At 58.2% G+C, this 27,930-nt stretch overlaps 2 protein-coding genes across 3 annotated transcripts in view; one reads left to right on the top strand and one right to left on the bottom strand.

Annotated features, from left to right (window-relative positions):
* Positions 1 to 6,133: 6,133 nt before the first annotated feature.
* Positions 6,134 to 23,809, top strand: TP53I11 (tumor protein p53 inducible protein 11). Its single transcript, XM_043482778.1, has 8 exons — positions 6,134 to 6,321; positions 17,964 to 18,031; positions 18,816 to 18,975; positions 19,613 to 19,671; positions 19,863 to 19,911; positions 20,244 to 20,340; positions 21,071 to 21,172; positions 21,658 to 23,809. Exons 3-8 carry the CDS (start codon positions 18,847 to 18,849, stop codon positions 21,789 to 21,791), a joined length of 570 nt encoding a protein of 189 aa, XP_043338713.1. The 5' UTR covers positions 6,134 to 6,321; positions 17,964 to 18,031; positions 18,816 to 18,846; the 3' UTR covers positions 21,792 to 23,809.
* The window catches only part of TSPAN18 (tetraspanin 18), a 199,406-nt gene continuing 195,210 nt past the window's right edge, over positions 23,735 to 27,930 (bottom strand). For both annotated transcript variants that reach the window (XM_043482776.1, XM_043482777.1), the window contains one exon: positions 23,735 to 27,038. In XM_043482776.1, the coding sequence (XP_043338711.1) occupies positions 26,991 to 27,038 (48 nt within the window). In that variant the 3' untranslated portion in view covers positions 23,735 to 26,990. The remainder of the gene's footprint in view (positions 27,039 to 27,930) is intronic.

Raw genomic sequence — 27,930 nt, 5'->3', positions numbered from 1 at the left:
AGACCCCTCTGTCCGTGGGATTCTCCAAGCAAGAATACTGGAGGGGGCTGCCATTTCCTCCTCCAGGGATTCTCCCTACCCAGGGATCAAACCCCTGTCTCTTACATCTACCTTCATTGGCAGGTTGCTTCTTTACTAGGGCCACCTGGGAAGCCCCATACTGGGGATAGGGCGGGGCTAACAGTCTGCTCAGCCTTGCAGGAGATTCAACCATCTGTGCCCTGGTCAGCCTCACAGCCAGAGCCATCTGCGGCAATGGGCCTGGGGTTCCAATCCTGACCTCATTGCTCCTGGGGTGTGGCCTTGGGCAAGTTATGTAACTCAATGTGCCTCAGTTTCCACATCTATAGAATGGGACTAATACTGGGTACCAACCTCATGACATTTGTTAAGATGTGTGTGTGTGTTAGTTGCTCAGTCATGTCCGACTCTCTGTAACCCCATGAGCTGTAGCCTGCCAGGCTCCTCAGTCCGTGGGATTCTCCAGGCAAGAATACTGGAGTGGGTTGCCATGCCCTTCTCCAGGGGATCTTTCTGATCCAGGAAGACTACCACATTGCAGGCAGATTCTTTACCATCCAGCCACCAGTGATCCTTTGTTATGATGAATACCTGTAAATCACCCAGATGGGCGTCTGAAAGGGATCTACTGAGATGATAGAGCCCTCTGCATTGTGTGGTACCCAATGCGCAGGAGGCAGGTGAGGTGCTGCTCATGGCCCTAGCTGGCTACCCAGGGACCAAGGTCCTGACCTCACAGCCCGGAGTGGCGGCTGTTTGCTGTCACTGTGAAGGGGTGCGGGGGGTCTCCAAAGCTGAAGATCCACTACCTGCTGTTCCCCGACCCCATAGCAATTCTTTGTGGTCAGGCAGGGCTCAGCGCGTTCAGAGTCTGCCCCCATCCTGAGGCTCTTATTTGATTTGCAGAAATGTCAGCTGTAACCACAGGGGGTAGTCCCTACTCCATTCTGTCTGAGTTTTGGAAGCTGCCTTCTTCATAGCAGCACAGAAAAACAGGTGTCCTGGGCCCCAGACAGCACCCCCCACCCCCCCACCCCCTGCAGATGGCAGAGGTTGGCTTTCCCGAAGACAGTCATATGCACCTCCCTCCACCCCACTCGTTGCCATTTCCACACGTTCATTTATTCACTGAGTCGATGAGCATTAACAGCACTTACATGAGCCAGGCTCTGAGCTGTGCCTCACTTAATCCTCCAGGTACCTGTGCCTCGTCATTTTTCTCTTCCCATTTGACAGATGGAGAAACCGAGACTCAGGTTGAGTTACTCAACTATGGCCACAGACCTAATTAGCAGGAGACTGGGGCCTTGACCCTAAACCCAGGGTGGTCTAACTCCCAAGTTCTGCCCTCACCTGCCCCCTTGAGCTCACTCCATGGATGTAAGAAAGGGCTGGCTGTGGTCGCCGGTCCCAAGGCTGAGCTGTTACCTCCTTCCTTTAGAAGGACTGAGCCTGCCTGCTTCCGCCCCCATCGTAACAGGCTGCCTCTCCCCAAGGTGAGGAGCTGCTTGACTTTCTGTGGTCCTGGAGCAGCAACAGCAGCGTTGGGATGATTCATAGGAGGGAGGGCGGCCATGGAGGGAAGGAGCCTGGTCAGCTCTCCCCGAGCTGGAGGCAGAGGCTAGGCAGTGTGGGGGAGGCCGGCCCCAGGGTCCCTGAGTTCCCGGCGGCTCCTCCCAGTCCCCGAGGCTGCGCTCAGCCGGGGCCTGCCCGGACTGGAGAGGAAAGACTCAGAGATCTTCTTACCGACAGGCTCACAGGGAAGGAAGCAGCTCTGGAGGAAGTGAGGCGAACCAGGAAGGAAAGCGGCAGGAGTTATGAGAGCCCATCTGGCCTGCTTTCTGAAAGCCCTGTGTCCTGGGACAGCAGACCTTCGCCCGGGCCAACATGGTGCTCGTTGTGGCAGTTTTCACCACCCCCTGGCTTGACAGAGCTCACCCCAGAGCTAATTTTCCAGTTTCCAGAGCACCAGCCCCTTGGAGGCCCTCTCCCTCCCTCCTCTTAGGGGCTTCCTACTAATAATATCAGCCTCAACGGTTTGCTGTGTGCCTTCTCTTTCTAAGGGCTTACTGAGCATCCTCTCTCTTAAATTCCCAATAACCTCTAGGAGGAAGGCTCCACTATTACTCCCATTTTACAGACCAGGAACCTGAGGTTCAGAGAAATGAAATCACTGGCCCAAACCAAGGATTTGAAGCCAGGCCAGTCAGTTCTTGCAAGGAGATCAAAGTAGTCAATCTGAAAGAAATCAGTCCTGAATATTCATTGGAAGGACTGATGCTGAAGCTCCAATACTTTGGCCACCTGATGGGAAGAGCTGACTCACTGGAAAAGACCCTGATGCTGGGAAAGATTGATGGTGGGAGGAGAAGGGGACGACTGAGGATGAGATGGTTGGACGGCATCACCGACTCAATGGACATGGGTTTGAGTAAAGTCTGGGAGTTGGTGATGGACAGGGAGGCCTGGCGTGCTGCGATTCACGGGGTCACAAGAGTCGGACACGACTGAGCGACTGAACAAGAGTCTGTTCCGTAACCCCTGGGCTCAAGCACCACAGGCCTCTGACATCTTCCTCTACACGTCCCCGCCCCCTCATCCCCAGAGGGGACCCTGGTGAGACCTATCCCCAGTCCCTAACACCAAAGACTAGGCCAACCCACACTCCCCCCAGCCTCTCTCCTCATCTCTTGGGTGCCAACACTGGTTCCACTGCTGGAATCTTTGAAATCTAATGGCATCTGCATTCTTCCCCAGGGATTCACAATCCACAAGTGATTTCTAACCACAGACACTGGCATACCCTGTGCCCCCGCCACCTTCCAACACCCACCTGCGCGTGCCGCACACACAGACACACTGGCACAAAGGAGGTGCTACCCCCCTGCTGCCGGCTGGGCCCAGGGCAGATGGAGCCCCAGCTGTTTCCAGGCTCCTGTGGGAGGCTGGAGGGGCGTGACCCACCCCCAGCTGGTGGCTCCGGGCTCCACCCCCACCCCACCCCCCTGGGGCTTTGAGGGATTCATTTCACAATAATGAGAATCACAGTATGAATGGTAATAATAGGAATTCGCATTTCCAGTTTGCAAACCGTTTGCATCTCATCACCTCACGTGACTCTCACAAGCACAAGAGGCAGGTACTTTTCTACTTCCGTTTTTCAGGAGCAGTAGAGGGCCCCACGGTGATTAGAAGCAGAGCCCGGGTCCTCCCCTTTCTCTCTCCCTGTCAGCTAACCTTCCCTGTCCTGCACTGTAAATCATCATGACATCTCACGGCTACCATGTGTCAAGCATCTATTCTTGCCTAGATTTGGGCAGCACTTTAAAGTGCTGGTTTTGGGGAAATCGCTGGCAGTCCAGTGCTTAGGACTCTACACTTCTGCTGCAGGGGTGCCGAGTTCAATCCAGGGTCTGGGATCTAAGATCCCCGAAGCTGTGTGGCATGGCCAAAACAAATAAATAAAATCAACAATCAATGTGTCAGTTTTTACCCTCTTTACATTTATGTTCATTGTAAAGATGAGGTAACTCAGAAATGTTAAGGGTAGAATGGCAGTCTAAAGAATGTTCCTGCAATAGAAGCACATCACTCTAGAAAATTGCATAGGAAGGAAAAGAACAGAGCTTCTAATGGGCTCTTTAGTAGAAGTGGACGCCAAGGATAATGCGGAATGTCTTTACCTTCTCCTCTGTGCCCCCCACCCCCAAGCACTTTGACTGTTACTGTCAGCTGTTTCTACTGTTGCTGTTGACTGTATGTGAGTGTATCTGTCTCCCAGGAGCTGTCAGCTCTTCAAGGACAGGGACTGGGCCCTTAGCAGCCAGCACCTTGCCTGGCACACCAGAAGGGCCCAGTCAACATTGCCTCCTTCTCAAACGATGAAGAAGCTTGTGCTCACCCCTCCCACTTGATGGGCTTGGGAAACAAGAACACAGAATCGAGTCACCCAGGGCTCAAGGTTTATCCACATCAAACACCACTAGGGTGTGAACCCCTCCTTTGGCACCCTCATCAACTCTTCCCTGGCTTCTGCTTGTATGCCGCTAGTGACAGGGTGCTCAGCTCTACTGAGGCAGCTCCTTCTGTATTGGAGATCTTGGAGTGATCCCTATAACCTCCTTCTACTGATATTAGGCAGGCTCTTGTATAAGGAGTCACACCTGGGGCGGGCACTAGAAGTGTCTCCAAGTTGGGGGGGGGCAATCAGGGGTTAACATTGCATACCAGTGAGTCTGGTGCCTGCCCTTGGGCATGTTGCTGGGAAGGCAGGAGGAATGACCAATGAACTCATCATTCCTGCTTGAGCCAGTTCTGTTAAGGCAGTGCGCTGAGACTCTAAGTGGTCACAAAGGCTACTACCAAGCCCTGAGACTCCAGTCAGGGAGATCTTGGGTCTGTGCTTCACCCAGCACACCTAGGAACAATCCAGATCTGTAGTCATATTCATTCATTCACTCATTATTGGCTATCACCGGCCAGGCACTTGGCTGGCAGCAGGGATGGTGACAGTGTGGGCCACTGCACTGCCTCGGGATCAGAGTTGTTACCTTGCTAATTAGACAGCTAACCTCACTGAGCACTTCCTGTGAGACAGGCACTTCCTGTTTACTTCCGTGTAAAGGGCACAGCATCTCCCACCCAGTCCTAACTCCCAGGAGGGTGATGCGAGTCTGCTTGGCACCCCAGCTCTGAGCACCTGATATAGTCAGTGCCCAGTAAGTGTGAGTTGCTGCCATTTAAATGTCCACAACAACCATAGTGGTTCCTACTTTTGGTTGCCCCATTTTGTACACTGAGAAATTCAAACCGCTAGAAGTTGGGTAACTCGTCTGGGGCCAGCCACACAGTTTCCAAAAGGCTGAGTCAGGATTTGGATCTGGGCCGGTCGGAGATCCCTAAACCTGATTAAGGAATGGGTGCAGGAAAAAAAAAAAAATTCAGAGCTGGAGTCAAAATGCCCACCTAGCTAGAAGCCTGGGGGAACCACTCACCTTTCTCTGCCCCCTTTGTTTATCTTGCCAAGAAGAGGGAGTTTGTCAGCAGCCTTGCCTTCCTCTTCCAGCCACCTCCTCCCCCACTGAGACCATCAGCCAAGATAAAGAGGTAGATGTTTTTTCTAAGGAGGAGGTTGGTGGAAGGTGGGGTAGGGAAACACATTACTGGTAACAAAGGATTGAAATGAACCCAGAATCTTGGTGTGTGTGGGGGGAGTTGTTGCTGTAGGAATCTAGTTTTAGGCTGAAAGGTTCCCAGAAAGCCTCTGGGACCCCCAAACTCCATTCTCATCCCTCTTCCCCACCACAGGATGTGTGGGCATAAAAGGACTCACCACAGTGCCCACCCTCCCCCCACGGTGCCAATGAGCCCCAGATAAGATCTTATTTGCAGCAACCTGGCTGAGGTCGGATATTAGGCTGGAGGATGGAGATGTGTGAGTGTGCGTGGGGAGGGGGGGGGGTGGCGGGGGGGGGCAGGTTGGAGGGGTTGATGGTGTCAGGTTATTTGACAAAGTCACACCAAATAAGGGGCGACCAGAAGGGTGAGCCTAGGCTGGAAGCCAGAAGGCTAAATGAAATCAAACATTAATGACGGCCGTCTATAAAATGGGATCCATCATCCCGGCCCCATAGGTGGTTGTGAGAATTACATGAGTTAATACTTGTAATTCCTGCAGCACGCGGTGCCTGGCACAGAGCGGGCGTTCAGCAAAACGGGGACCATTGTTGTACAACTGTGTTCTTACACACTTCGGTATCTACCAGTCGAAGCAGAGTCCTTTCCATTTTAGATACTGGCCTAGGCCCCAGGGGATACCCCAAGGATATTTAAGACAAGGTGGCTTGCCAACCTATGGGGGTGTTGATAGTCTCACGAAAGGAGAACTTGCCACGAAAGTCTTCCCTGGGAGGCGCCCGCCCTCCTTTAGGATTCCCGACCGCCTTCCCCCCGGGGCGTGAGCGCGCCCCCCGCAGGCCATCTCCGGGAACGCCTCTGCTGGGGAGCCCGGGGGGCCTAGTCCCCCCAACCCCTCTCTCCCGCCCGCCCCGGCGGCCACCCTCGGGGGCGAGGCAGCCCGGCGCGTGGGAGGGGACGGCGCGCCATTGGCTTGTGCGCGGAACTGAGAGGAGGGACCAGCTCGGGCCGCCAGACTCGGGCAAACCCCGGCCGCACAGGGCGCCGCGCGCAGTCCAGCCGGCCCTGCCCTGCCCTGCCCCGCGCGGGCGGCGCGATGTGAAGCGCCCGAGGGCCCGAGTCCCCCAGCTCCGCGCAGCGCCGGCGCCAGCAGGCGCTACGAACGTAAGTTCTGCTCCCCGCCGCCGCTTCGGAGCCTCGCACTTTCCCTTCCCGCCGCCAGCCGGCCGGGTGCCTGCGCAGCACAGCCCAGCGGGGCTCTTGCGGCCGCAGGGACCGCCAGGGACAGTGAGGACCCAGTGGGCGCGAGCCGGGCGCCCCAGCACCTCTTGGCGCCGGCAGGTTCTGCCGGGACCCCGGGGATCTCCGCCCCCACCCCCATCCTCAGCTCTCCTGGGCGCCGTCCTGCAGCCCCTTCTGGTCCTCTCGTTCGCGCTCTCCGCTCGCTGCCCTGTCCTCTGACTCGGTTTCCCTTTCTCCTCTGGCTTCCTCCCTCTTCCGTCTCCTCCCTCCTGGACTGTTGATTCCGCCCTCGGCCTCCCCGTCTTGGGCTCGGGCTCTCTGCTTCGGAGCGAGGGAGAAGCCGAGCGGAAAGCAGTTTCTCCCGCTCTGGGGTCTGACTCGGTCCCCGCGCTCGGTTCTCTGTCCCCTCCCCCGCTCCATCCCCGTCCCCATCCTCCTCTTCCCTCCATTGTTCCCAGGTCCGGGGTGCGCGCGGCACAAACTTGCGAGACCCTTTCCTCGCCCCCGCTGGGTCGAGGCTGGAGGTGGCAGAGTTCCCGCTGCCCACAAGTCTGGTCGGATCTTCTGGTTCGGGGGGCCGGGGGCGGGGACGACCGCAGGCGCCCAACAGCCCAGAGCTACCGCCTAGAGCTCCCCCCCCCCAACGGCTCGCAGACTCGAGCCTCAGAAAGTGGGTGGGTGTCTGGAGCTGGGAGATAAAGGACCCATGGGAGGGGGGAGGAGCCAGATCGGGAGACCCCAGTCTCGGGGGTTGGGGGCAGCAGAGGCGGGAGCCGCGCCTAAGCCCCAGTTGTTGGGAGGGGGTTAGGGACGCACAGGTGGAAGCCGGCGCTCTCCACTCTCTCCGGAGCCGCGCGCTTAGCGGGACGGGGGCAGTGCGGGGCCATTGTCCTGGCGCTCAGTGGCCAGGGACTGCCAACCCTGGGCCGTGAACGCGCACCCACCCTGGGGGTCCTCAGGGGAGCCGGCAGAACGCCGCGCCCACCCCTGGCGCCCCCTGAGCGGTGGGGATCTCGCTCGGCGTCCTGTCGCCCCGCCCTCCCCCGCCGGGTCCTGGGCTCCCGTCGCCCCCGCGAGGCCCGGGGGGGAAGCGGGTTTCTACCCAGGAGCGAAGGGGGCGGGGGCGGGAGCCCGGTGGAGGGTGGAGGCCGAGAGCCCCGAGGCTTCTCCCGAGCCCAGAGCCCAGAGCCCAGATCCCAGCGCCGACGCCCAAGGCGGCCTCGCCGCCCCACGGACGGCCCCGCACTTCCTGCCTGATTTCCTTCGGACAAACTTTTCCTGGTGGGGCCGTTCTGCGGGGAGGGCACCGGGGATGCCTGCCCCCACTGAGCGGCTTCTTGGACCTCCAGCCCTGGTGGCCTGTGGGGAAGGGGCTGATACCTTCTCTTCCCCCAGCCCGCAGATACCAGGGACTCCGTCGTCACCTCTAGGCAGGTCCATGGCTCTGAGTTGCCACCTGGATCAGGAGGTGGTGAGCCAGGACGGGGCAAAGTCCATTTTCCAGCCTCGTTCCGTTTAGCCCAGGGGGAGCGAAGGTTTTTCTTGTTGGGTTGTTAGTATAATAAATAAGACCACGGTATTCTCCAGGCCTCTGTTATGGCATCTGTAAAACGGGCCCTCTGGCCTCCAAGGTCCCCTCCAGGCCCCATTGTCTTGGGAACCAGCGGCTCTGACTCCTCCTTTTCTGCCCACTTGCTGTCAGCTTAATATATCCTTCTAAATTTGGAGTGGAGGGTTGAGGCCCAAAGCCCTCCAACCATGTTTGGCCGTCAGCACCTGCTGGATGCACAGCTCAGGCCTGTTCTCTGCAGACCCCTCAATCCCACCCCCACCCCAGGGCCTGCAGCCCCACACTCAACTGCCTGCCCTCCAGCAGGATCTTATGGTCCTCCCTCCTCTGCTGGAGGAAGGGCTTGCTGGTGCTTGTTGGTCCTGGGGTTGGCATGGGAGGGACAGTGCAGTTAGCAGTGACCTGTGTTATTCACACAGCCCAGAACTGTTCTTTCCTTTCTTTCATTTACTGAACAAAACTGTGAGTGAGGGCTAGGCCAACATGATTTAATGAATAAAGTGCCAGATATAGTTCTGGGCACTACGAGACAGCTGTGAACAAAATTGAAAGATTCTTGCCCTTCTGGAGCTGACACGGAGCGAGGGAGGGACAAATAACTAATAAAGTAAATAAGCAAATTATATAGTATATTGAGAGGTGAGGCGGGGGAAAGTTGAGTGTTGGGGGAGTGTTGAGGCCAAGGATGGGGTCACCATTTCCAATAGGGAGGTCAGGGAGGTCTCCCTGAGGAGGTGACTTTTCAGCTAAGGTTTTGAGAGAGTGAGCTTTGGGGAGAGTTTCAGGGACTAAAGATCTGGCAGAGAACAGCCTGTGCAAAGGCCCTGAGGCTGGAATATGCCTGCTCTTTTTGAGGAACCGTAAGGAGCCAGTGGCTTCCCTGGTGGCTCAGTGGTAAAGAATCTGCCTGCCAATGCAGAAGACCTAAGAACTGTGGGTTCGATCCCTAAGTCAGAAAGATGCACTGGAGGAGGAAATGGCAACTCACTCCAGTATTCTTGCCTGGGCATCCCACGGACAGAGGAGTCTGGTGGGCTACCGTCCATGGGGTTGCAAAGAGTTAGACATGGCAGAGTGACTGAGCATCCACACACAGGGAGTCAGTGCAGCTAGTAGAGAGAGAGGGTGGGGAAGAGATAGGAGACGAAGCAGGCCGAGAGGGCATAAGCATTCCCATCGCACAGGGTGGGGTGCCCAATGTTCTAACTCCTAGCTCATAATATTTTCCCTTCACCCTGCATCCCAACGATTTATTCGCAACAGTGGCTGCTCCTCTCGCAGGGCCAGGTCTGGCCGAATGCTGGGGACACGGAGGGAAGCCACACAGACTTAGTCCTGGCCTTTCCAAGGTGCTCCCTCCCCACCTGTGGTCCGTACACTCAGGCTGTCTTCTTCCAGAGTGGCCCTAGTTCTCTCTTCCCACTTCCTTCTTATGGCCCCTTCCCTGGAAGCACCCCCCGACTCCGTATCCACATGCGGCCACTACAGGGAGACCTGTTCTGAAGCTGATATGGCCAGGGGAGAGACTGAGCAAAGACGTTGAATTCCCTTGTCTGAAAATAACAGCACCATAATTTTCGAGCGTCCACCAGAGATCAGTGCTGTGTTAGGGGTTCTTGTGCCTCTTCTCATGGGCGGGAGGTGCATGTCATTATTACAGAGGAGGAAACAGGAGGAGCCCCAGAGAGGTGGTGTCACAGGCCCAAGGCCATGCAGCTAGCGGCGTGATGGAGCCAGGATGTCAACACAGGTCTTTTGATCATGCCAGAGCCCCACATCCTGGGGAGGGTGGCCGGTTCTGGTCTGTGGTTCTGGCCCATCCAGGCCCCAGGAGAAGTACCGGGACCTTTCTGCTTGCCTCTCCCAGCCCACCCAAAGGGCAAATAGCTTCTTGCTTATGAAAAGGTTGGCTCAAAATAGTGGAGCATCTCTTCAGGGAAACTCCCTTTCTCCTCCCCTCCAAGTTTCTGAGCATCTTCAGCGGCAGGGGAGGTGGGAGGACTCGGAGGGGCAAAGGGTATGTCCACTGCCTTCTCACAAGAGCTCACTGGAATCTGGAAGCCAGGCTGTCCCGATGACCGTGGCTGCACAGGGTCTGGAAGCACCAGCTGCCTTTGAGGGCCCTGATGTGGTCACTGGGCCAGGGGGGAGGCTGGCCCGTTCCTGGGTTGAAAAGGACAGGAATTCTCCATGTGTTCTGCCCTTTATGATGGTAGGGACAAGGATGCCCCTCGCAGTGACTCCTGAGTGGCAGTGGATGGCCATCAAAAGGGCTGGGGAAGTCAGTGACAGCTCCCCCCCCATACCCCGTGTCCCCTCCTTCTTGCTCCTTGCCTGCCCTGCCCTCTCACCCTCTCCAACGCAGAGGGGATGTTTCATTTTTTCTGTCCCTAAGGCCTTAGAGATGTTCGTGATAAAAATGTGGACTTTCCTCTGTCCTGGAAATTCTGCAGCTTCAAAAGAAAGAGAACTAGTCGAAAGGCAGCACAATTGTGTGTTTCTAGAGCCAATGAGCAAGGTGCTGGTGGGACTTGGGGGCGGGACAGCCTGTGCTTTGCTGGAGCTGGAGTGTGGCTGGTGAGTGACAGGTCTGGAAACCAAGTCAGGAATATCACAGCCAGGTGGGGCCCTGGAGACCATGCTTTCATTTTTTGAGACAGAGGACACTGAGTCGCAAGGTCAGGCCCCGGCTTACCCTTTCCCATGAGGGCAGAGTCTGTGGTTGACCTCAGTTGTCCTGTCTCGCGGGCCAATGATTCAGGACTCAGCCTTCCAGCTTCTGTCAAACCTTCTGCTGCCAGCTCCTGTGTTCCTGGAGGTTCTTGGAAATGGGGCGTGGAATCCCTTTCTTGACTGCCGAGCCCTGTCACGGGGGCAGGTTTATGTCCCCGCGGGATTTGAATTGATTCCTCTCCTTGGCCGGTTCTACTCCATCACCCTCGCCTTTGACACATCCTGAGTCCGGGTGGTGAAGCTGGGACCCGCCCTCCCCTGACTCACCGGCGACTTGAGAGACAAGGCGGGCTGGCCTTTAGAATAACTGCGCTCTGCTCTCGAGGGACACGCTGCAAGGAAGTCCTGCCGTGTGGTACCCTCACCTCAGCTTCTGCCCTTAGCCCGTGTGCGCTGAGGAAAACACCCCACCCTGGCAAAAACCTGCACCCCAGAGGCCGCCGTGATGGTGGCCGTGATGCAGCTGTGTGACCCTGCTGACAACCTAATAAGTCAGGCGTTGCCGCCCTGTTTACAATGAAGGGATGGATGCTCCAGGAAGTCAATCTGCCCAAAGGCACAGGACTCATGGGGCAGAGCCCAGAGACTTGGACCCTTGAGACTGGAGACTCACTCTGCCTGAGGGCCTAACTAAGCGGAGGGCTCAGGGCTGGGGGTCTTTAGACACCCCCTCTTGCCCAAGGGGCTGATGGGCTGCCCTAGGAAAGGGCTGCAAGAAGGATGATGCCGGCTCTGGACCTCCTAGCCCCCACGGTGCCCTTGCTGGGCTCTCCCTGCCTCCCTTCCCTCTGCCCGGGGCCAGGAGACTCCGGCTCTCACTTCCCCCACTCCTCCGCTGCATGATCCAGTCCCCATTTCCAGCTATTTTGTACCAATGTGATAACAGAACAATGGGTCTCCCTGCAGCCCTCCCCAGGTCCTGCCGGAGCCACAGGGCCTTCATCCGAGGGAGGCTGGACCCCAGGGCGGGGTTCAGATGCTGGCAACCCGCCAGGGGCTTTCAAGGGGAGATGTGATGGGGAAGAAGGCTTAGAGCTTGATTCTTGTTGGGTGTCGTTCACCACACCACACCCCCAGCCCCACACACCAGCCCCAGCACGTACACACACACACACACACATGAGCTCCTCTCTGAATATCCATTAGGCACCGTTAACTTGGTTGGAATTTCAGCTTTGTCACTTAGCCCGAGATACACATGTCTGTAAGTCACTTGGGCCTTAGTTTCCTTATCTGTAATACAGCTGTTCTCATCGGGCTCTGGGGGTGAGCACAGAATTCCTGGTCTGGAAGTACTTGTCCACTGCCTCCTTTCCTGAGGTGGAGGATCCGGGGGCGTTTCTCCTTAGGTGCGCTGACCCTCCTACAGAGGGTCTTATTTGCAAAGGAAGCAGCTCTTGGCTCTGATGCTCAGCAGCAGTGACTCCCCCCTGAATCACCAGAGGCTTGGCAGCTGGTGGGTGTTCTAGGCCCCCTCCCCTGCCGGTTAGGTTCCTAAGCCAGCCCTCGTGGGGGCACAGTTTCCACGAAGGGGACTGCTCTGCAGTCCATCTGTTTCTATGGAAACCGGGCTTCCCGGGAAGGCTCTGGGGGTGTTGGGAGAGGTCCTCCAAGACTGACACGGGAGTGATGTCCCAGCCCCATGGATCTGCTGTGGGGGCAGGGCCTGGAGGGCTGCCTCGTTAGTGTTGTTAATTGCTGTCCTCTGGACCAGCACCAGGGGCCAGGCCCCTCCACGCCTTTTCTCAGTCTGTCTAATCAAAACGCTGTGAGCTGAGACGTTGTCCTGTGGTTTCACAAATGAGGAGGCTCAGAGAGGTTAGGTAGCTTTCCTGATGTCACAGAACAATTGAGAGAAAGGGTTGGGGGTTTGAATCCAAGTGTGCCCAATCATGAAGTTTATACCCACCCTCCCATCCTCCCCTGACCCTTGTAATCCCCAGCCCACAGCACTCCCCTGCCCAGCACCCCCGCCCCAGTGAGCCCTTCTCTCGGTCCAGTCTCTGGTGGCATTGCTGTCTCTGTCCCATCACAGCCGCTTCCACCCCTTCAGCCTCTGGGAGGTCTTTGCGGGTGTTCTTTTCTGGCCTCGGACAAGGAAGGACGAAGGGCCTACAGGGGTGGGAGGAAGGATGTCAGATCTTGGCCAGCAGGGGACCTCAAAACCCTTCCCCCCAACATTTGTCACAAATTTTTGTTGAGCTCCTGCCACGCCCCGAGCTGTCCAGGCCCGGTGAGCAAAATGGTCAGTAAGCGCTGCCCTGTGGCACTCCCCTTGAGATGGCTGTGGCTTTCTGGGGGTGGGGGTGGGGTCTCATCCCATGCTCTCATCCAGTCTCCACCCATTTCCTAGGCACCCCAGATGCCAGGGGAAAGCCCAGCCACTCTCGGGGAGTCTTCAGCACCCCTGACCTGCTTGCCCAAGGCCGCCTGGCCAGAGGAGGTGCCAGATTGGAACCCAGCTCTGCCCGACCACAGAGTCCCTTCCCTGCCCGTCCTGTGTTGCCAGCTCACGCGTGGCCCGGGGCAGTGCCTGCTCGCCCTGGGCCTCGGCGCTCTGCCTTGGCAGCCTGTGTTTGGAGCAGAGCCTCCCCTCGGGCCCTGCCAGCTCAGAGGGTGATCCTGAGTGTGCTGGGTGGGGTGGGGGAGGCCTGCTTGCCTTGGCCCCTGTCTGGTATTCATCTGTGCTGTTGAGTGTCTCTGTCTGGGGACCAGCAGGACGGTTCTCAGGTGGGCACAATACCAGCTCTACCTTCAGATCGCTGGGTCCTGGGGAAGCCAGCTGGCCCTGAAATGCTCAGAATGGTGGGCCGGAAGCGGCCTGTGGCCCCCACTGAGAGTTCAGAGTGGGGAGGGCACTGTGCCCTGGGCCGGCACCCTGGAGGAGGGGCACTGCAAAACCCTTGAGGAGGCGGGGGCCTCGGGGTGGGAGGAGCAGAGGGCGGTGGTTCAGAAAGGGGAACAACTGTTCGAAGGCCCGTGATTTGCCAGATTATTGGGAATTGAGGTCAGAGAAGCTGGCTGGGGGCAGCATGCAAAACATCATGCATGCTGGGTCTGGGGGCTGCAAGACGAATTTCCCCTTCTCCTCGCCTGGCCGGTGGAGAGGCAGCCCTCCTCCCGCCCCTCTCTCACTTGCCTTGGGCAGCCTGGCACCAATCTGGCACCCCCCAGGGGAGCCCTAGGGGCCCTTCAGGGGGCAGCGGGGCCTGGGCACGGAAGGGAGACAGCTGTGACAGGCAGGCTTTTTCCACTTGCAGGGCTGGGTGAGGAAAGGGGAGGTGAAGGCGCTCGGCTTGGCCTGGCCCTGGGCAGGGCGGAAGGGCGCTTTGCTCTTGGCACCTGCTCGTACGTACTCTCTCCCTCCCTCCCCCCCCCCCCGCACTTCTGTGGAGTGCCCCTTCTCATTAGCACAGGGGCAGAAATGGGGAGAGCTGCTGCACCTTACAGAAGCAGGATTCGAATCCAGGTCTGGCTGTCCCAAAGCCACTGTCCAGCTGGGGTGCAGGGAGGGAGTGGGGGACACTCCCTTCGTCCTGTCTTAGGTTAAAGTGGGGCCACTCCTAAAAAAAGACACATGGAGAGGCCTTGAAAGGGAGGACAGTTCACTGGCAGATGGGGGTGTGTGGGGTCGTCTCAGGGTTGGGTGCTTAGGGGTTGGTGAGAGCTGCCCACCGGCCCTCCCTGGGGGGAGCAGGGCCCGGTCCTGGGGTGAAGAAGCTCCGGGACTCAGCGCTCAGAGCACTTAGCTCTGTAGGCCCGGTCGGCTGCTGGGGACCCTGCTCCCTGGAGATAAAGTTCAGGATCTCACTTTCCCTGGGAGGCGGCAGGGCCTGTTGTCGGTGGTGAGCTCACTGCTGGGGCCGGGCCCTGGGCTCCAGGGGTGGCGACAGTGGGTCCCTCCGGCCCAGGTTCCTGACGGCAGTGTCTGTGGATAAGGCTCATCCCACATCAGCGATGCTGGGCGTCCGATGGCGCCCAGGACGCTGTGACCCCCCCTCCCTGCCGTCCGTACCAGCCCTGGGCCTGTGGTGCCAAGGGGAGCGCTGTCCTGTGTTGGTGGGGAGGGCACGGGGATAGAGGAAGGCAGCTGACCCTCTGAGTGGGGATCGCTGACCCAGCCCGGAGCGCAGCCTTAGGCGATGAGATCCTGGGGCTTCGTCCAGCGGGTGCAGACGTTAGGAAATGCTAGTTAGGCCGTTCTCCTGATCCTTCCCGGTCTCCATCCGAGCCCTTGCCACATGGGGGGTGTGGGGAGGAGGGGGTGTCTGTGCCTCGGTGCCCATCTCAGCCGAGCACTTGGCGTGTTGCCGGCACTGCCCCACACTCTCTCCATGTGTGTTTTCTGACAGCTTCCCAGTGAGGGAAGACCCTTGGCTTTCCCAGCTGCAGATGGGGCCACTGAGGCCCAGAGAGGTTAAGTGACTTGCCCACAGGCACACAGCTAAGAAGTGGTAGACCTGGGCTTTGAACTTGGGAGAGTACAGCTTCGGCAGCCAGGCTCTTCCGGCTTTAGCAGTTAGCTGGCCCTTTATTAACTACTTTCTGGCTATTATTTTGTGTCTCCTTTGACCAGTCCTAGGGAAAATGTAAGGATTATTGTTTCCAGTTCACAGACGAGAACACTGGGGCTCAGAGAAGCAACTTGCTCTGATGGGTGGCTGACAGGTCAGCATCCCGACCCCCACCCAGACTGTAAGCTGCTGAAGGGCAGGGGCCAGGTGCCACCGCCCCGTGCCCGGCTCACAGCTAATCCTTACTAAATGTACGTCTTTCATTTAAACATGCAGGTGCTGTGCTGTGTGCTGGAACTGAGCTTCTCTTTTTGTCCCTGAATATCTGGGAGCTGAGAATTACAGCTCCATTTCACAGATGGGGAAAACCGAGGTTCAGAGCTGTGTGACTTGTCCACACAGCTAGTGACGGGCACAGGAGAACTGAGTCAGGCATCCTGGCCGGTCTGGGTGAGAAGGGTTAAAATGCCAGGGAGACCTATATGAAGGGCCAAAGTCAAGTTTGAGAATGGCTGATGCTGGGGAGAACGTGGAGGAACAGGAACACTTGTGCGTTGTGGGGAAACGTAAAGGGTTCGCTGCTTTGGAACGCAGTCTAGCAGTTTCTTCTAGAGTTGAGTGTAGATTTACTGTATATTGTAATTCAATATAATTCCACGCCCAAGCATTTACCTTAGAGAAATGAAAACTCATGGTCACACCCGAACCTGCACACGAATGTTTATGGCAGTTCTATTCTTAATGGTCAGACTCTCAAACAATGCAGATGTCAGTCAGTGAGTGATAGGGGAAACGAACTGGTACATTGACATCCGGGAATACCACTCTCCTGCCAAGAGGAAGGGACCGTCCATACACACAGCGCAGATGGGTCTCAAAGGCATGATGCTGAACGAAAGAAGGAAGTGGGTCTCTGAGGTTATATACTGTATGATTCCATTTATGTAACACGTGTGCAGAAATAAAACTATAGCGGCAGATGACAGAACAGATCGGTGGTTGCCAGGGGTTAGGGGCGAGGGCAGGGTCTGAGTGGTGAGGGTCCTGAGTGGAGGGGGTGTTACCTGTCCTTGTGCTACGATTCTTAGCACTACAGACCACAGAGAAGGTCCATTTTGCTGTATGCAAATAAAAGACCAAAGGGGAGGCTGGAAGCGGAAGGGTGGCTGCCAGGTGCTTCCTTGGTGGAGGGCCGGGTGGGGGCCCGCTCTGGGCTGTTCCTCGTGGTGGCAGCCTCCCGCGGTCCATCTGGCATCGGGAGGGACGCAAGTCTAATTATACCTTCTACCTGGATTCACAAGAAGGTGGCGGCAAGTGACTGAGCTGTGACAGGGCCTGGGCCACCTCCCCGCCCCCGTCCCGCCCCGAGGAGCCCAGTCACACCCTGGTTGCCCCAGGCTGGGGTTGGCGGCCACCCCCTCTGACCGGCATTGGGCATTGGGCTGCCTTCCGGGTCACCACCAGCTGCCGCCTCCCACTCCCCGAGCGTGTATAAACACGGGAGGGAAAAGCATAGCTGCCCTTTTTTTACAGATGAGGCACTAGGCTTGCGGGGCTTTGGAGGGCCGCTGGGTCTGGGCATCACTCACAAAAGACCTCCAGTCAAAAGCAGAGACATTACTTTTTCAACAAAGGTCCGTGTAGTCAAGGCTATGGTTTTTCCAGTTGTCATGTATGGATGTGAGAGTTGGACTATAAAGAAAGCTATAAAGTTGGACTATAAAGAAAGCTGAGCTATAAAAAAAAGCGCCAAAGAATTGATGCTTTTGAACTGTGGTGTTGGAGAAGGCTCTTGAGCGTCCCTTGGACTTCAAGGAGATCCAACCAGTCCATCCTAAAGGAGAGCAGTCCTGGGTGTTCATTGGAAGGACTGATGCTGAAGCTGAAACTCCAATACTTTGGCCACCTGATGCGAAGAGCTGACTCATTTGAAAAGACCCTGATGCTGGGAAAGATTGAGGGCAGGAGGAGAAGGGGACGACTGAGGATGAGATGGTTGGATGGCATCACCTACTCAATGGACATGGGTTTGGGTGAACTCTGGGAGTTGGTGATGGACAGGGAGGCCTGGCGTGCTGCAGTTCATGGGGTCGCAAAGAGTCGGACACGACTGAGCGACTGAACTGAACTGAATGACCACTCTGCCCAAACTCGGGGCCGCTGTGCTCCATGCCCAGTTCATCTGGTCTAAAGCCACATTATCTGAACGTCCCGCCGTGTGAGTCTTGGTTCTGATGTTTGTTTGCTGGGCGCTTTATTTTGTTCTGAGACACTGGGAGGCTGGAGGGCTGGAGGTGACCTGGGGACACGTCTGTGCCCTCCCTCTGGCAGCCCTGGCTGTGAGACGTGGCTGGGGCCACAAGACAGGAAGACCTGCATCTGAGGCCTGGTCAGGGGTGTCCAGCAAGCCCACCTCGGGTCCCTGGCCGAGGGACAGGCAACTTCTGAGCCTTGTGGGTTATCGGGGGGTGGTTTTCCTGCCCTGCTGGAGTTACTGTGGGTGGGAATGAGGTGCAGGGATGTGGGAGGCACCCAGCATGAGTGGGCCACATACTAGGGTGGGGGTTGCTACCATTTTTTAACCTGGTCTCTGCTGAACTTCGTTAAACTTGGTTTCCTCATCTGTAGAATGGGTATAAGTGGTACCCATCTAGCAGGATGGCTGTGGTCACAGGAGGCCCCCCTTGGGGCCAGCTTCTGGACACCTTGACCTCACTCTGACTTACACTGTTGTCTCCTTCGCGTAGATTTTGTGCTGACTGAAGGTGAGGACGGCCACTCAACTCCCCTCAGCGTCTCCATTGCCCGGCACACAGTAGGTGCTCAAGATCCCGGCCAGAGGTGGAGCTGGGGGGAGGCTGGCGACTGGGGGCCTTCAGGGCTTATGGGCGGGGCGGGGCGGCGGGGCGGGGGCGTTGGGAAGAGGTAAGGCCGGACTGCTGCCACAGAGTCCCTCCTGGCTGTCCCTCCTCTGGCTCGGCTGGGTCCTGGGGTCCCCCCGCTCTTCTTTCCAGTGCTGGCAGGCTGAGTGGAAGTTGTCTGGGAGTGTAGGTAGGTGGGTGGGTGGGAGGGCTTGCTGGGCAGTAGGAATTGTCTGGGCAAAAGTTCAGTGGGGGCCTGGACCCCAGCACTCAGGACCCCTACCCAGGCTTGGGCAGACCTTTCCCTTTTCTGGCCAGGCTGACCCAGGCCCCAGTTAGCTCCCTGCCTCTAAGAATCTTTAGGTCTGGTCTCCATCCAGGCCTGAATGCCTCATCCTAGGCCTGCACTTCCCCCACTTACAGGGGGCTGTCTGTAAGGCTGCCTCCAGCCTGGTCACTGGGGGTGGGCCACATCCATTTAGACCAGACGGGCTGGTAGAGCTGGAAGGTCTTAAGACCATCTGCTCTAACCCATTTTACAGATGAGGAAGTTGAGGCTAGGACAGGGCAGTGACTTGCCCCTTTCATCCCACAGCAGGGTGGTTAGGGAGCCCAGTACTAAGCCCGGGCCCTCAGAGTCCTCTGGTGTCCACCTGCTGCCCCAGGCTGGGGTCTGGCTGCCTTCTGAGATCTGGGTGCTGGTCAAGGTTGGCGGCTGAGACCGGTGTCTCCCTGCAGCTCTCCTGCAGAGGCCGGGCCCCAGGACACAATGGCAGCCAAGCAGCCCCCGCCTCTCATGAAGAAGCACAGCCAGACGGACCTCGTGAGCCGCCTGAAGACCCGCAAGATCCTCGGCGTGGGCGGGGAGGACGACGATGGGGAGGTCCACCGCTCCAAGGTGGGCCGGGGTCGGAGGGGGGGCCTTGAACCAGCCACACACAGGGGTCTGCCTCTGAACACCAATTTGAGGAGGCGGGTCTGGCCCACTGTTTGGGGAAAAGAGTAGCTGAGACCCATATAGCTGCAGGGGGCCCCCAGATTCAGCTCGTATCTTCTGGAAATGTAATGGATATGTCAGAGGAATAGTATCAGTAATGAAAACAGGTGGTTAGAATTAGTTGAGTGCTATTTATTTGCTTGTTACGGCACCAGCTGCTCTATAAGCATTATTTTATCTTCCTGTTAGCCCTGGGAGATGTAGGTTCTGTTATTAACCCATTTTATGGATGAGGAAAACTGAGGCTCAGAGAGATTAAAGACTTGCCCAGGACCACACCAATGAATGGTAGAGCCAGGCTTCAAGTCCACAGCTGGGAGATGCCTGAGCTTACATTTCTCAGCCCCCGTATTTTCAGCTTCTCCTGGGCCCTGGTATCAAGAGGAGGTGGAGAGTGGCCTCAGTGTGACCCTCCCAGCCTAGGTGACTCTGGCTAAGCAGAGGCACACAGGTGGGTCCCTGAGCATCTAGCAGGTGCTGGGAGGTAGGGAGTGAGCTGGGCAGACAGTGCTGCCTTCTGACCCCTCTCTGTCCACAGATCAGCCAGGTCTTAGGCAATGAGATCAAGTTTGCTGTTCGAGAGCCTTTGGGGCTCAGGTGAGCATTGACCTGTGAGTGTTGCTGGGGGGCAATGCTGTGGGGAGGGGCCCTGTGTAGTCTCGCCCTTGGTTTCCTCCTCCAGACCAGCTATCCCTCCATCTTGCCTGGAGAGGGGAGTGTCCCAGGGTGGGACCTGGGGGTGGCAGCGAGGGGGTCTGCCTCTGACCTTCCTCTCCACGTCTCCCCAGAGTCTGGCAGTTTGTCTCTGCTGTTCTCTTCTCCGGCATTGCCATAATGGTGAGTCCCTGCCACAGCCCTGGGACCTGGCACCCTCCCCTTCCCTGGGACCCCCTGCTGCCTTTCCCTGCAGGACCATCGGGCTCTCTGGCCGCCTCCCTGACCTGTTCAGATGCTCATCCCCATCTGTGCCCTGCTCTGGAGCATCCAAGATCCCCTGGTCCACGGTCCCGACTCTTTGTCCTTGGAACCTGAGATCTCTGCTGCCGTGGATGGGATGGGGGCAGTCAGGGTCCTGACCCTGGACTGCTGCTGGGGGAGGGAAGGAGATGTCCAAGGGGAAGGCTCCACAGGGAGCCCCTCACCCCGAGCCTCCCTCCCACTGTCCGCAGGCCCTTGCCTTTCCAGACCAGCTCTACGATGCGGTCTTCGACGGAGCGCAGGTGACCAGCAAGACCCCCATCCGCCTCTATGGCGGTGCCCTCCTCAGTGAGTATTGCTGGGCGGATGCTGGGAAGGTGATGGGCAACTAGGGGGCCCATGGAGGGCAAGGGAAACCTGGGGAGCCTTTCTTTTCTTTGTGCTGGGGCTCTGCTTCCCAGAGCCCGCCCTTTAGCTGCCGAGTCTGTCTCTGCCGGCTGTGTGCTACCATCTTGCGGCCACTGATGGAACATCACCTGTGGTTCGGGGCTGTTCTTAACTGTCATCTGAGATGGAGCACTTACTGAGCGCTTGCTGCATGCAGTGCTCCACCAGGGCATTGGGATAGAGAGATGAAGGAAGCCCAGGTTCTGCCCTCCAGGGTCTCTCAGCCTAGAAGAGGAGGCAAAATCAACACAGCATCTGTAAAACCCTCACCGCTTCTGTTTCTTCTCCAGCCTGAGTTACACACAAGCAGTGCCTGTTAGGAAAGTGAACGACAGCATTTAAAACCCCACACCTGTGGTGTCCCTCCGCGTCGCCAAAACTTTCTATGGCTCCCTATTACCTGCAGGCTAAAGTCCCAGTCTGACGTTCAGAGTTATCTGTGGGGTGCGATCCAGCCTCCCTTCCAAAACCTCCCTGCCTGTGAGTCAGGGCAGGGGATGCCAGAGGTCCTGGCGACTTTGCCGAAGGGAAGAGGAGCGGACCCCTTGCCCCTGCCTCAAGGACCGGGGCGGTGGGGGGGTGGTGGATCAGGCCACCCCGCGCCCAGTCCCTTCCTTGTCTCTGGCCCCAGGCATCTCCCTGATCATGTGGAATGCTCTTTACACGGCTGAGAAGGTCATCATCCGATGGACTCTGCTCACTGAAGCCTGCTATTTCTCGGTCCAGTTCCTGGGTGAGTCCTGAGCTGGACAGTTGTGGGCTGGGGGGGTGGCGGCGGGTAGCTGACGGGGTGCCGGCAGCTTAATCCCTGACCTCCCCCAGCTCTTGCCACTTGATTTCTGGGAAGTGATGAAAACCCGTGTGCGGGGGAGGGACTCGTGTGGCCGTGTTCACCTGTGTGTGCGCACACCAGTGCCCACACGGCTCACGTGTACCTGTTCCTGAGTGCACATCTGTGTATCCACCACCCACCGCTCCCTTGTGTCCCCAGGACAGGGAGGGGACAACACACACCCAGCTGTGCGCACATGCTCGCCCCTGTCCCTGCCACGTGGGGGACTGACAGCAGACCTACCTGTGGCTGGCCGGACACCCCAGCTCAGGGCAGGACGGGTCGGTGGTCAGCCAGGCAGCTGCCCCGGGGTCCCTGGCGTCCCGTGCTGGGGTGGGGAGGAACAGCGCTCCTGACCCCTGTTCCCCCCCGCCTCTCTCCCGCAGTGGTCACGGCCACGCTAGCCGAGACGGGCCTCGTGTCTCAGGGGATCCTGCTGCTGCTGGCCAGCCGCCTCCTTTTTGTCGCCATCAGCGTTTACTACTATTACCAAGTCGGCCGAAAACCCAAGAAGGTGTAGCCACCCGCAGGGCCAGGGGCCCCTCTGGGGCAGGGAGGCCCTGGGACCGCCCTCGGGTCCCCTTTGGTTCTGGAAGGCAGGAAGCACCCTGCCCTGGGCAGGCAGGGCGGGCGCCTTCCCCTTCCTCCCCGGATGCTGTGATCTCTCGGGCCTTCAGAGCTGGGGAGGGAACGGGGCCCTTGTACCCCGTCCTGCCCCCTGCACGGTGATGCCTCCTTCTCGTGAGCCTCCCGGCCTCTGGACCCCCCTGGACAGATGCTCACGGGAGAGCTTGAGTCACGGGCATCCAGCCGGGCCAGGCCCCTTCCCCTGTCACGAGACCCTTCTTTCTTGAGAGGCTGTGGACCACCTCCCTGTCCGTCCCCTGCACCTCCCGGCCAACGCTGCCCAAGCTGCCAAACTTGGCTCCAGCCCCTGCCTGGAAGACCCGAGACCTCGACCCTGGGCCCCTTCCCTTCCATGCAGGCCCCCTCCACACACAGGGGCCCCTGTGCCCCCTAAACGCCCAGCACAGCTGTGGGCTGGCAGGGAGCCGGGTGGGGGGCCGCCTTTGAGCCAGCACCTCCCTTTCCGCCTCCCAGGGGCAGCAGGGCCCTGTCCTCAGCCCCGGGCTCACTCTTGGCTTCTCTGCCTTGGCCCCAGCCTGTGGAGGCCCCCTAAACGTCCCCTTCCCTGCACTTCCGCGCACTTCCCCGGCCCCAGGCCGGCCCTGACAGATGGACCCCCGGGTAACCCCGGATGAAGGCCACCTGTCAGTGATGGGGCTTGGGGTCAGGCAGAGAGAAGAGCATTCCTCCTCACTTGGGCGTGTCCTCCGGGGTCTGCTGCACACCCAGCCCAGCCCCCTCGGCCACCTTCCCTTCTTCCCCAGGGTGCTGCCCTTTGGCCTTCTGTCCTGGGTTTGCCACCGAGGCCCAGCTGTGGGTGTGACTGGGTACCTTTCAAATCTCAGTAGGGCAAAAAAAAAAAAAGAAACAGTTCAGCAGGCCTCCTCCACTCACATCCGTCTCCCCCACTGCCCCGAAGGGGCTGAGACCCCTGCAGGCCCAGCACCCTTGTGCTGCCCAGCCCCCACCGCGAGTCCCTCCTTCGCTCCGTCACGCCGGGACTGGCGGCCCCCGTGTCCTGGGGATGGGTGTGCAGGGAAGCAAGCCGGGCCCAGACTTGCCTCCTGTCTCAGCACCGTGTTGAAGGGACGGGCTGGGTGGTCCTGAGGTGTAGCCCAGCTCTAGCTGCTGCCAAGTGGGGGTCCCCCACCCCGCCCCTGGGCCTCACTGCCCTCCCCCATGCCCACAGCTGTCCCTGCGGCCACAAAGCCGGCGCCATGGCCTTTGCCCAGTGATGCCACTGCTGTTAACGGAAGCCCACTAGGCGGGTCGGGAGCCCAAGGCTGCTGGCTGCGGCTGAGGGCAGGGGAAGCAGGACCCTGAGGACGGCCCATTCCCGCGGGGCCTCCGTCTCTTGGGCTGAGGTTCTGGTCTCTCTGTAGAATCGTGTCCACCCCGCCGCACCCCTCCACCGAGTCCCAGGCAGGCCCGGAGCCAGTGCGGCCTTTGGAAGGTGGTGTTGGTGGCGGGCGGGCCGTGCCCCCCGCCCCTGCCGGCCCCGCTGTGTTGAAGCTGACGCATGCTTTTCGAGGCCTGGCTACTGCGCCAGCAAGTGATGGACGGTTTGTCCTAAGAACCAACCGCTGAGCAGGGTGGGGAGGCTGGCAGGGAAGGGGGAAGCGTGGGTGCCGGAGCAGGGCTGGGCTGGGCCAGCCAAGCTGGGGCGGGTGGCACGGCCTTGGCTCCTGAGAGGGTGAACGAGGGCCCGCAGGGACGGCGCTGTCCCTCCTGAAGGCTCGAGAAGATCCAGGGTGTTCCCGCCCGGTTCACTCCCACCAAGTTCCTGCCTCAGCCCCAGCCTCCTCCGCCCCCACCCCCAATCAAGACCACCGTTCCTCACGGTCACTATTTATTCTTCGTTCTTTTTTCTTTTTGTAAGAAACAGTCACAAAAACCAGTGCAAAACCGTCAGTGTGGGCGTCCTGTTTTATATTACAAAAACTCCTCTTGATATATAATATAAAAAAGGGAGGCTCACAGGGGATAAACATGATAAATTAGCTCTGCTACCTACGGCAGGGAACATGTACAGTTTCCAAAATAGACTTTCAACAGATAGGACCCACCAGGGAAGGGACGAGGGGGCTTCTAGGGAGATGGGGGACTGGGGCCTCAGCTGGCTTGGAGGGTCCTTTCTGGGCTCCTTAGGCGTGGAGAGGAGAGAGGGGGGATGTGGGATGCTGGGCAGGGTCCCAGCCCCCGGCCCCTAAGCAGGAAGGTGGCCTTTTCAGTACTGCGTGCGGTATGTGACCAAGTGCAAGGTCTCCCTGGTTCCTGGTCTATTTTCAGGCTCGGGAAGTCTCAGCTAAGAGACTCCATGCCCTGCCCCGCCCCACCCCATGTGTGCATGCTAATTTGCCTAAGTCGTGTCCTGATTCTATGACCCTATAGATTATAGCCAGCCAGGCTCCTCTGTCCATGGGATTCTCCAGACAGGAATACTGGAGTGGGTTGCCATGCCCTCCTCCAGGGAATCTTCTCAACCCAGGGATCAAACCCATGTCTCTTACATCTCCTGCATTGGCCAGCAGCTTCGTTACCATCAGTGCCACCTAGGAAGCTCCACCCCCTCCCCAGCAGCCCCCAAATTGCCATCTGCACCCATCGAGGGCTGTTGGGGCTGGGCTTAGCCCTCTCAGGCCTATTCAGAATGGTCGCAGATAGCCTTGCAAATAGCTGCCAGCCTGCATTAATGCTATAGAGCAGAGGCCTGCTTCCCCTTTCCAGCCCCAGAATGTAGTCAGTGGTGGCAGATCCGGGCTCCTTGACCCTTTCTGGAAAGCTCTTGGTGATGAGAGACTCTCACATCCGCCCTCAAACCCATCTCCCCCAGATGTTCCTCCACGGCCAGCCTTTCATCTCAGGGGCCTGGGGGGGTGGGGTAGGGGGTGGTGTCTGATGCCTGGTGGTTCTTACCTTGAAGGCCCCAAAATCTGGGCAGTGGGGACTGGATGGGGCCTTGATGCCTAGGGCACCCCTACACTGAAGCCACACAGTTGCCCAAATTGACCCTAACCCCCGTTTAATCAGCTTGCTTTATTTTGTCCACCTCATACCAGCCCTTTGCAGGAAGTTGGAGACAACTTACGGGTGGGTCTAGAGACCCGGCTAGAGTACCAGCTGCGTGGCCTCCGGGGTCCTGGGGACGCCGGGTCACTAGGGAGTTTGTAACATCATTTATGGAGGTGCCAGGGCAGCCTGATACAGGAGCACTGTGGAAAGATCCAGACCAGAGAGAGCTCCGGTGGTCAGGAGGGTCAGGTGGCAGAGCAGGGGAGCATGAGCTCTAGGCCGCTGCTCCGTCTCCTGGCAGCTGGAAGGCTGGAGGGGAGGCTGGAAGCTGGCTTAGGGCCTGTGAGACAGAATGGGTCCTTCCCAGACCCCAAAGACGGAACAATGATAGAAGGAGAGCAGGTAACATACCACCCCTTCCACGCCCATGCCTGTGGCAGACATCACCAATCCAGCCCGAGTTGCTTGGCAGACATCACTAATCAAGATCACACTGTCCCTTGCCCACTGAGCCCAGACCAGCGCTCAGATCCTCTGCCCAGCTGCCACTCCTGACTGGTCAGGGTCGAGACATCTTGCAGTGCACTTGCCAACACTGGTCTGGAATTTGAGACCTGCACATATAAGGGGCTGATCTGTGGGTGCTGTGTAGGTGTGGGTGAGTCTGTGAGGAAACCTCCCCCTGCCAGATCCTAGAGGAAACACTCAGAAGTGTGTGCTACAGACGGTGAGGAGACCAGAAAGCCATGGCAGAGCAAAACTGACAGGTGCTCTGGGGGTCTTTAGCCTGAGGGCAAAGGGGCTCGGGGGCGGGGGGACAATGTGTGGCCTTCACACTTGGGGACAGAGAGAGAGCGCACACGGCATGATACGGACAGAACCACAGGAAAGCAGAAACCTCTCGCGTGTACTGAGCTGATGCTGACGTCAGAGCGGTCCAAAGAGAAGCCTGTCTTGGGAGGTAGTGAGCTCCCTGACCTTGGAGGTGTGTGAGAAGAAGATGGAGAAGTCTTGGCAGGGATCATGCAGAAGGCATCCAAGCGGCAATTCTGAGTGAGGAGAGGTGAGCCAGATGATCCAGGGGGTTCCTTCCCGCCCTGGGAGCCAGAGAGGGGCTTGTGAGGAAAGGTGGGCAGTGTGGGAAAGGGGCTGTGGTGTGTGTGTGTTCCTGGGACTTAGAGAAGTGTGGGGAGGTGGGCAGGGGGTGGAGAACGTTCTTAGCTGTGGAGCTGGGAGGAGGCTACTCCTGACCAGCTTGCCCTCTCTCTTCTGGGAAACCAGGATGCGGAGGCCAGGGAGCCGTGAGAGCAGCCGATCTGCTGGGACCAGCAGACCCTTGGGAGGAGTGACAGGCAGCCTCGGGGTGACGGGGTTCTTGTTCAGAACGGTCATGCATGTGCTGTGTGACTGTGGATGAGAAACTGCTCTTCTCTGGGCTTTCCAGGTTATTCAGTCCGACAGATGGGGAAGCGTGGACCCTACCAGCTGGGCCATTCTTGGATCCAGTGTCTGGATCCTACTCTTGGCCCCGGCCTGAGGCAGGACAACTCCATCCTTGGGGGACCAGGGAATCCGAGTAGGTTTCAAATCCTCAAGGACGTGGTGACCAGGTTTCCTGGGGGCCCCCTGGGCTTCGCCAGGCTTCCTCCAACATCTTCTTTTGCTTCATTTGCCTACATCCTTACGTTCTTGGCACCCACTCCTGAAGCTGCGAGCTGAGGGCCCAGGTCCCCGGCTGCCGGATCTGGTTGGGCCGAGGAGGTGGCCTGGGCCTGCTGTTGCTTTGGTCTCCAGTGCAGACTCCCTCCTGGGTGTGCCCGGGTCCATGCAGTGAACCTGCGGTGCCCACTCCAGTCCAGACGGGCTGTATCAGTCCATAGTTTTGTCTTCATTTTGTTTTGTTAAAAAAATAGCTATTTTCCTCTGCCCCTTTTTCCTGGCCACTCAGGATGGCCTCACCTCCTCCCCAGGGGCCAAGAGCTCCCCCGGGGCCAAGAGGGCAGGGGTGCGGGGGAGGGGAGGGCGTTGGGTGCTGGGCAGTGGTGGGCGGGGTGAGTCTTCAAGCTTCAGGCCACACCCTCTACTGGATGCCCCGGAAGAGGCACATGGCAAAGATCATGGCAAAAAGCTGCAAAGAAAGTAGGATTTGGCGTGTCAGTCTGGGCTCACAGCCCTCCAGGGTGCTGTCCCACCCCAAGGAGAAGGGGCTGCCTGCCCTGGCACAACAAGGGGGCTCACCCGTCACTCTTAGCACACTCTCGCTGCAGGCACTCTTGAGACTGCCCTGGGCTGGGCAAGCCCTTCTGCCAGCCACTGGTCCCCTCACGCAGTGTGGTCATGAAAAGAAGGAGGCTTGGGCCATAGGTTCAAATCCAGCTCTCTTATTTGCCGTCAGCAAACGTGGGCCAAACACGTCCCTTCTCTGGGCCTGAGTATGTATCAAGAGCTTACTGTGTGCTGGACACAGTTCTAACTGCTTTCTCAGAAGTATTTTCACAGATCAGGAAGTGAGACCCAGAGAGGCCATGGAACCCACCTAAGATCACACAATAACAACGAGGAAGCCAGGGTTGGAGTCTAGGCATTCTGAGTCCAGAGGCCAGTCTCACAGCCCCTGCACTCCCCTCCTTCTAGCTCACAGGAGGGGGGTGAGATGGGAAGTCTAAGGTGATTAACAATATAATGAGGCCTATTATATAGTAGATGTTTAATTAAAAGTTACTAGAAATGTTATTGACAGCCAAGAAAGACATAGCCTTTCCCTAAAATAGGAGCACAGTCACTGAACACCTGTCTGAGGGCCATGGGAGGGTGGGGTATGCAGAGACCCTGACTCAGGGATGTCTATTTATTCAGGCTGGCTTGTACCCCGATGCCAGAGCTCCTGCAAGGAGTACAAGGCGCAGTCCCCAGACCACAGGCTCATGACCAAACCTCCAGGAGGGACTCTGGGTGGGGGAGGCGAGGCATATGGTAACCGTCCCCGTCTGAGGTCCTGCCCCCCCCCCACCCCCCACATA

Source organism: Cervus canadensis, chromosome 11 (assembly GCF_019320065.1).
Source record: "Cervus canadensis isolate Bull #8, Minnesota chromosome 11, ASM1932006v1, whole genome shotgun sequence".
NCBI lineage: Eukaryota > Metazoa > Chordata > Mammalia > Artiodactyla > Cervidae > Cervus > Cervus canadensis.
Note: the sequence above shows the minus strand (reverse complement) of the source record. Positions and strands in the feature narration are given on the sequence as shown.

Coding starts and splice junctions, on each gene's coding strand:
- TP53I11 (XM_043482778.1), top strand. CDS start 18,847: ATGGCAGCCAAGCAGCCCCCGCCTCTCATGAAGAAGCACAGCCAGACG. Junction 20,341..21,070: donor CTATGGCGGTGCCCTCCTCA/GTGAGTATTGCT, acceptor CTCTGGCCCCAG/GCATCTCCCTGATCATGTGG. Junction 21,173..21,657: donor TTTCTCGGTCCAGTTCCTGG/GTGAGTCCTGAG, acceptor TCTCTCCCGCAG/TGGTCACGGCCACGCTAGCC.